Below are 8815 nucleotides of genomic sequence, written 5' to 3'. Positions count from 1 at the left end.
CTGGATGTGTTGCCTTGTGAGCGTGTGCTACGATGTGTCAGCTATCAGATTAAGGTTTCGTGTTTAGTGAAAATGCGCGGCCGGTTGAGAACACGGAAGGGAAGAGGCGAGTCTGCTTTCTGTTTTAAAACCAACATTGATTTTATTCTCGTTACTTCTGCAGAACTGAACAGCTTGGTTAATGGCGTGTGCTTCAACAAGATAAATTAACAAGATTAAAGAAAAGAGGAGACTGCTGTGCCTGCAGAACTTCGTCCAACATCCAGACACGCAGAAGACAGAAGAATTTTAATCAGAACAGACTTTTCCCCAACATCTCAACATACAAAAACATTTCAAAGGGTGCATGAATGTCGCTGCAGTTTCATAAATTTCTGTGTTTACACATGGAAGTCTGTATCACTAACAAACTTTAAATTTCCGTGTCCTGAAACAGATCATTTCACAAAGTACAGTGTGTCTTAGGGGAAAAGGAGACAAAAGGAAAATGAAGACAGGATATGAACAACAGCCTGCGCATTTGGTTACTTCTGGAAACACAAAAAAATTTTAAATGTGTAAACAGATCTGCATGAGTTGATGATTAATCAAAGAAAACATTTCAACATTTAAGCAGAACAGCACTTTTTAATTTTTTTTTTCTGACATTTTACTTTCCACGATGCCACCTCCCATAATTTTTCTATAAAGAAATCAGTAGAAAGAAGTCAAAACAACCAAAAGGTGACACCTAGAGGCCAGAGGCTGCTTACTCACCGAAAAGTCCTGCTTTTTTTTCCTTTTTTTGGCAAAGTGAAACAGAAACACGAGCCTCTATTAAGGAGTGGTTGGGGAGAGTGCTAAAATAATGCAGAAACGCGAGAAAAGGGCATCTCTATGTAGTTTGCCGAGTCAGGGTGTGTCTTTAAACAGGAAACAGAAACGAGGCCAACACCTGAGAGCGTCAGTGTGGCGTCGTCAGTCGACGGGTCGCTTTTCACTGTGTTTCTTTGTGAACTCCTCGGCATTCTTCATGAATTTTGCACGATCTTTGCTGTATTCCTCTGCCAGGTCGGCCCTCAGTGGATGCTCCGGCTGAGGGGAGCTCACCAGGTTGATGAGACTCTGAATCACTGGAGGACAAAAATAGAGACAGGAGAAACGTCTGTGTTTTCATTTTCAAATGACTCCATCTTTACACAGCTTTAAATGAAAAAAAAAACAACTAAAACAACTACTAAAGAACTTCCCTTGAGGTGTTCCTGAGATATCATGTTCATAAGAAGTGGACCGATGGACAGACATCCTAAAAACAAAGTCTCTGTCCACGAGAAGGCTTACAGAGTTCAATTTTTTAAAAAAAGGCAGATCAACAAGCTTCTCTGAAACAAAGATGTGACAGCAGCAGTTAAACATGGACGTGCGCCTCACCCTGGTCAGTTTTCGTGGCTGGTTTCCAGTTCTCGACGCTGATGATGGGCAGGCAGACCTGACCCTTCTCGTCAATGTTGGGATGGTAGATTTTTGTCTTAAAAGTGATCTTGGGTGGCTTGAAGGGGTACTCCGCAGGGAAGAGCAGCTCAATCCGAAATGCTCCCTTGTCATATGGGGGACTGTCCTTGGGAGAAAACAAGAGTTTGACAAAAAAAGTTGTTTTGCTGTAATGTAAGTTCTGTGAACAGTTTTGAAGAGCAACACAAGCTCTGTTTGCCCCCCGTTCAACACTTACAGGAACGATGAGCCCTTGCCAGCTCAAAATGTTGGATTCATCCACTTGAATGTTGCGGAAGTTCTTAACCCCATACTTGCGCATGTCATCAAGCTCCTGAAACAAAAACGGAATCAGAGAAAATCCTGAGATTACTGGGACACCATTGACTCGCATACACTCTGCGGCCAAATTATTAGGTACGCCTCTACACTCTAATGCAACACGTCTGCCATTAAGTCGACTTCTATGTGTGAATGGCTACACACACACACTGCGGGTGTCGCGGTTTTAGACGAGGGCGGAGGGAAAGTACAGAGAGAATCGCTGATTCTGCTTTTGATTTTCCTAACTCAGATTGAGTCTCATTTCAGTTTCAAATTAGAAATTGGAAGTGGAAGTCATGACACCCGCAGCCGCTGCGTACTGTGGCCCTGATGGACGAGTCCAGTCACACTACAGACAGTGACATCAGTGTCTCACAGTGAGTCACATCCATCTCCTCCGCTCCGCTTTCAAAGTACAGTTTCATCACAGGCCTTTCACACGAGTACTGCAGCACCATCACACTTTCATATCACAGGTTTCACTGTGTAGTGATGTTGTCTCCTTAAACTCTTTCTTGTGTGCTTCTGTGTTTTTATGAGTGCCTGACATGGCAGAATTATGGTTATGTAAATTACGACATCTTTACTGGCACATACATTCTGTTACTGCTGCTCTGCATGCTTGTTGAGCAACAAATATTTATTATCACAGTTTCCTCAGGTGACATCTTTAAATGTCTCATTTCCTCTTCAGGAAGCTGGGAATTTACACACTTTTCGTAAAAACAATGACCTGTTATTTAGTTAGAGGAAATTCAACCAGATTTCTTGTTGATTTTGTACTGTTGGTCGCCAAAAAGACCTTGTTTTGTACTGTAGATGTGGTGGGGGACATTTCCCAGAATTTTCTGATGTCTTATAGACTGAACAATTAATTTAAAAAAATAACTGGCTGATTAATTAATATTGAAAATATCTGTCAGCCGCAGCTCTGGTCATTTCGCTGTGGGGTCATGAATTACAGAAGAGCTAGAGAGTCAGCATTAGTTTTTAAAGTTTAAAGTGACAGCAGGGAGGAAACCTCTACAAACTTCTCCACTTCCGGTGAGCACGCTCACCGCTGTCGTATACCTGAAGAGTAAAAACTGGTTTCTTCGGGGGAGTTCAGGAAGCGGAGACTTCACTGATATCATCACATGGGGAATTCCTAACGCAGAGGCTTTGTTGCATCTCAGAGCCAAGAAATCAAAACCAAAAATGGTGGTGTGTCACAACGAAAGTGTAAGTGTGAGACTGAGCAGCACATACAGTAAGTCCACTACAATCGAGTCAAATACGTTTTAAGCACAGATTTAACCACTTATGACTGACTTTACTGACTGTTATCTGGTCCGCCTTCACGATGTGACTGTTTTACTGTACGGCAGCTCGACCGGCTCAGGTCCGACGTCACGTCCCAACCCCAAAGTCTCCATCTTTTCAGACGGTGACAGCGCGTACAACAAGCCGCCACAGTCCTCACCAAGAAGCCATTTTAATAAGTTCCCCTCCAAAGATACACATATCGTACAACTTAATACAATATCTGCCACTTTTCTCTCAGTGCTGAGTCACGCCCCGCTGGCGTCTCTAACTAACTTACTAGTTATCTCTCAGTCACCGTCTGCCTCTAGGACGTCATTATCCTTTCATGCTGCCGGACAGAGGGACGCTTAACGCTTGCCTTCGCGACATTTTCTCCTTGTCGACGGGCCTGTAGCGACACGCTTGAAGCGAATCAAGTTATTTAAACCTCTTCGAAATGACATAAATTAAATAATTCGAGATTTTTACCTTGTGTAGTCTCCTAAGCGAAGTCATTGTGGTGCCGATGTTGTCTTCTTCCGGTTTCTTTCCTTTTTCTCCTCAACTTCTTCTTGATTTTGTTCATCAGTGGCTGATACCCACCCTCCCCGTGTGTTTAGCGCCACCTACCAGCCTGGAGTGCAAAGGATGGACTCAGGATCAGACGGAGGAGATAAATAATAAGTATTCACAGATTGCATAAAATAGAGTTTTCAAATGAATTGTTTATTGACGTAAAAAAAGAAATTATATTTATTGTAGCATGTTGTTCTTGTGTGCATAGTTTTTGAAGATGGTTTAACATGGGACAGCTGGTGTGTTATGCAAATGCAGAAAACTGGCAGGACAAAGCAAGCATCCATTATACTGAGCAAGGAATTAACAGCACAATGCAGGACACATTTGCCCCCGTGTGGTACTAAACTGTCACTACACAGCACATGAAAAGTCTAACTCAGAGTGGATGAAGGTCTGTTCATCCTATTAAAGCTTAACAATAAGGAAAAAATGATGTGTGTTTATTCCTTTAGAAGACACTCTTGAATATCTTAAGTTGAAGGAAAATTCACTCAACACTTAAAAATCTGACACTAATGCCAGTCCATCCTCTCCACTGAGGCCCCACCCACATTATGGAGGTGCACAGTTACTTCAAAGCTTTTTGCCAAAGGCCATCATTGCGAACACTGGCACTAGTTGGTATAGCTTGCCTAAGCTCCATCCACCCCCAACCTGTTTGAACACTTTTGCATTAACTGGGATGCTAGTCAGCAACTTATTGATCCAAGGCTGGGAAAACACAGCAACTTATTGATCCAAGGCTGGGAAAACACAGCAGCAATTCCCATACTGGGAGTCGAACCCAGGCCGCCTGGGTGAAAACCAGGAATCCTAACCGCTAGACCATATGGGAGTATTCATTTATTTATTGGCATTTTCACAGTGAAAATGACATTTTACATGACTGGTGTTTTGGGATCTGCACCCCCGTCATTCCACTACTCTAATGTGGGATTCAATTTTATAACACTGTTTCTGTCATGATGTTTTTAATGTTGTAATTATAGTTTTAGCTGTAGATAAACACATGCAATTCACATTTAAATACAGTTAGTATTATTTTTTATTTTTTTTAAGATCACAATTTTGGGATGAGGGATGAAAATGAAAAATGAAACGAAAAGAAATGAAAAGAAGTTCTTCCCCACAGGTTACACACAATGTCTTAGAAGGCTTTATAGGCCCTTTGAGACACTGCATGTCCAGCCCATGCTCTCTGAGAAGACTTGGAACCTCTGGAGATGTAATTCAAAGAACCCACCCGCCTCATTCACAGATGGCTGGGCGAGTAGTAAGGTGGTGAGTGTTGGGGGAAGTGGGTTGGAGGATCAGATTGGGGGATGAGTAAGGTGGCAGATTGTCCTCTAGTTCATTTGAATAACCAAATGAATCTTCTCAGCAGACAGGTTTTTTTATGGCTTTTTTTCCATCTTTTTCAGTTGTTCTTCTAGGTTCTCGTCGTATCGTCGCGTCTTGCCTGCTGACTTTATTTTTTTTTTTAATGTAGATGTCTTTGAGGGTGGGGGAACTGGAGCACCCAGAGAAAACCCCCAGTAGCAGGACGATGAATATCAAAATTTTATTTAGTGGTAGTAGGAGTTGGCGCTGGGAAGTTGATTGGAGGATTAGTGAGGTGGAAGATTGTCATCTAGTTTATTTGAATAACCGGATGAATCGCTTCCACAGAGAGGGTTTTTTTGGCTTTTTCATCTTCTTCACTTGCTCTTCTAGTTTGGCAATGGTTTCTGTCATGCTGTCCCATCTTGTCTGCTGGCTTTTGTCCACCTCCAGGGTGTGCTGGCTGTCGCTGAGGCCCTGGAGATGGGAGTTTTCCTCCTGTCCCTGCAGCTGTTGACTCTCCAACTCACTCTGTCTCTTCTTCCGCGTAGCTATCTGTCTGTTGTTCTCCTCTGTCACCTTGGTCAGATGCATGTCTTGTTCCTTCTGGCTCTCCTCTTGGTTCTGAAGAGCTTTCCTGACCTGCTGACACTCTATCGGAGCTGTTGAAACATCATTCTCTGTCTCGAGACTGTTAGTGCACTCAGTCTCTCTGATTTCCAACTGCTCGATCTGAGGCTCAGGGACGTGTATTGTGGCCTGTTGGGGGGTAGCCTCCACCACTTCACAGGCCTTGTCTTCTGTCTCCTTTAACTGCTCCAACAGACCTGCTGAAGCATCACTCTCCATCTTGAGACTGTTGGTGGACTCAGTCTCTCTGGTCTCGAACTGCTCGATCTGGGGCTCAGGGACGTGTATTGTGGCCTGTTGGGGGGTAGCCTCCACCACTTCACAGGCCTTGTCTTCTGTCTCCTTTAACTGCTCCAACAGACCTGCTGAAGCATCACTCTCCATCTTGAGACTGTTGGTGGACTCAGTCTCTCTGGTCTCGAACTGCTCGATCTGGGGCTCAGGGACGTGTATTGTGGCCTGTTGGGGGGTAGCCTCCACCACTTCACAGGCCTTGTCTTCTGTCTCCTTTAACTGCTCCAACAGACCTGCTGAAGCATCACTCTTCACCTTGAGACTGTTGGTGGACTCAGTCTCTCTGGTCTCGAATTGTGCGATCTGGGGCTCAGGGACGTGATTTGTGGCCTGTTGGGAGACAGCCTCAGTCACATCACAGGTCTCTTCCTGTGATTGGTGCAACTGCTCCAACAGACCTGCCGAAGCATCATTCTCCATCTTGGGACTGTTGGTGGACTCAGTCTCTCTGGTCTCCAATTGTGCGATCTGGGACTCAGGGACATGAATTGTGGCCTGTTGTGGGGTAGCTTCAACCACTTCACAGGTCTTGACACTGTCAGCATGCTTTGGTTTGGCATGCTGGGAGTTGTGGTGGTGTGGTTCTGTCCAAAGCTTTTTGTGTTGGACAGGGCTTCTTCTAAAATCAGTGACTTTCAACTCACCTGAATGCTTATTCAGAGGGGTGCAGTAGGGTGGTGGTGCTATCCACAGTTGTTTCCTTCGGACAAGACCTCTTGGTAATTCTGTGGCCTCCCAAGTCCCCTGTGCAGCACCTGAAGATGTACCTGCTTGCTCTGGTACACCATCAGGTGTAGCAGCCTGCTGTCGAGCATTTGAAGGTGTAGCACCCTTCTCTGGAGCGTCTTTCACTGCAGCACCCTTCTCTGGAACATCCTCAGGTTGCCTTCGGAGGATGCGATACTTGGGCACTGGGTCAGACTGCTTGATGTTTAACACCTCCTTCTTTACCTGGCCCTTTTTGTTCAGACGGGTTATGTCCCCGCTCTGTTCCCTGCCGGTTATGGCGTTGGCTGACTGCCGATGTTTTACCTCACCTGAATCTTTGAGAGGGGTGCGGTAGGGTGGTGGTGCTATCCACAGTTGTTTTGTTTGGACAGGGCCCCTGTTTAATTTTGTGGTCTCCCGAGTCCCCTGTGCAGCACCTGAAGATGTACCCGCTTGCCCTGGTACACCATCAGGTGTAGCACCCTGCTGTCGAGCACTTGAAGGTGTAGCACCCTTCTCTGGAGCGTCTTTCATTGCAGCACCCTTCTCTGGAACATCCTCAGGTTGCCTTCGGAGGATGCGATACTTGGGCACTGGGTCAGACTGCTTGACGTTTAATACCTCCTTCTTTACCTGGCCCTTTTTGTTCAGACGGGTTATGTCCCCGCTCTGTTCCCTGACGGTTGTGGCGTTGGCTGACTGCCGATGTTTTACCTCACCTGAATCTTTGAGAGGGGTGCGGTAGGGTGGTGGTGCTATCCACAGTTGTTTTGTTTGGACAGGGCCCCTGTTTAATTTTGTGGTCTCCCGAGTCCCCTGTGCAGCACCTGAAGATGTACCCGCTTGCCCTGGTACACCATCAGGTGTAGCACCCTGCTGTCGAGCACTTGAAGGTGTAGCACCCTTCTCTGGAGTGTCTTTCATTGCAGCACCCTTCTCTGGAACATCCTCAGGTTGCCTTCGGAGGATGCGATACTTGGGCACTGGGTCAGACTGCTTGACGTTTAATACCTCCTTCTTTACCTGGCCCTTTTTGTTCAGAGGGGTTATGTCCCCGCTCTGTTCCCTGACGGTTGTGGACTTGACAAACTGCTGATATTTTACATTCTTTGGAGAACCCACCTGTGACACAGCAGTCTCGTTCTTCTTACGGAGAACAGAAATCCTTTCATTCCAGGAACCGGAGGTGAATGTTACTTCCTGGATTTGCTGGGACTTTTTCTTCTCTTTGTTTTTGCCCTTTTTGCTTTGTTTATGTTGGGTTTTCTCCATTGTAAAAACTGTTTGCCCTATTCAGTTTGTTCGTACTGTTCGATCTCTTTGTACTGTTTGATGTTTTCGTACTGTTTGATCTGTTTGTACTGTTCAATTTGTTCGTCCTGATCACACTGTTTGATCTGTTCGATCTGCACTGCTCGCACTATTCGCACTGCGTGTGCTTGTATTTATGACTGCTGCATCAAAGGACAGTCTATGCCCAAGTGCACATCAAAGGACATTCTATTTGTTGCGTATTTCCAAACATTGCATTCTTGTCACCATGGAAACCATATAAGTCACTGTTGCTAAAAGATGGCTGCTTGAGTAGCGATCAGTAACACTAAATAACTATTTAAAGAGATTTTCAGAAGAAAAAAAAGCAGTTTAAGGGTTTAGTTACTCTTTAAACAGTACAGAGCAGACAGCCATTTCCCGTCATAGCTATGAACTGAGGTATGTATGTGTTAGTGTAACTGTATTTACTAATTGTTATTTTCATTATTGTCCTTTCTAATATAAAGATGGTGTGAACATTTGTTGCCTTTACTATCTGTCAGTTCTCATCAAAATGCTTTCAAAATCCAGCAACTACATCTCAATTTAACACAATTATACATTAAATTAATTTAAGCATTAAATTAAAATGTTGCTTAAATGCTGCCCCACAATTTAAGTATGCTATTATATTTTATATATCATGAACCTAAATAACAAACAATTTATTTCTTCATAAATTGCTTCCAATGTCACCCCTCCCTAGTGTCTGTTTTGTTCTCAGTCAAAAGTATAATATAATTGTGTGGCCAATGGATGGACAACAGTTTCACTTCTCGCTGGAGAAACATCACCGGTGAAACAAATCTGTTTTTGCAGATGGAGAACACGTGAGAAAAAATTAAAAATACACCACCAAAAATATTTTCTCATTTGCTTTGCAGGGCTTCCG

The 8815-nt window shown here is 44.3% G+C and overlaps 2 protein-coding genes and 1 non-coding gene across 4 annotated transcripts; all 3 read right to left on the bottom strand.

Moving 5' to 3' along the window:
* Positions 1-116: 116 nt before the first annotated feature.
* ube2l3a (ubiquitin-conjugating enzyme E2L 3a) lies at positions 117-3719 on the bottom strand. 2 transcript variants are annotated; one of them, XM_046374532.1, is made up of 4 exons: positions 3568-3719; positions 1709-1804; positions 1411-1597; positions 117-1112 (listed from the first exon to the last, which is right to left on the bottom strand). In XM_046374532.1, the coding sequence occupies exons 1-4, from the start codon at positions 3592-3594 to the stop codon at positions 958-960; spliced, it is 465 nt and encodes a 154-aa protein (XP_046230488.1). In that variant the 5' UTR covers positions 3595-3719; the 3' UTR covers positions 117-957. The 2 variants fall into 2 exon arrangements, with proteins under 2 accessions (XP_046230488.1, XP_046230489.1); XM_046374533.1 differs by lacking the exon at positions 3568-3719 and adding an exon at positions 3377-3400.
* A 701-nt stretch (positions 3720-4420) lies between these two features.
* On the bottom strand, positions 4421-4492 carry trnae-uuc. Its single transcript has one exon. It is a non-coding gene; the product is annotated as a tRNA-Glu (tRNA).
* Positions 4493-5146: 654 nt separating this feature from the next.
* Positions 5147-8376, bottom strand: LOC124051270. Its single transcript, XM_046374485.1, has one exon. It carries the CDS (start codon positions 7879-7881, stop codon positions 5293-5295), a length of 2589 nt encoding a protein of 862 aa, XP_046230441.1. The 5' UTR covers positions 7882-8376; the 3' UTR covers positions 5147-5292.
* Positions 8377-8815: the final 439 nt, after the last annotated feature.

Source organism: Scatophagus argus, chromosome 20 (assembly GCF_020382885.2).
Source record: "Scatophagus argus isolate fScaArg1 chromosome 20, fScaArg1.pri, whole genome shotgun sequence".
NCBI lineage: Eukaryota > Metazoa > Chordata > Actinopteri > Scatophagidae > Scatophagus > Scatophagus argus.
This window is presented reverse-complemented; position numbering and strand designations above follow the sequence as displayed.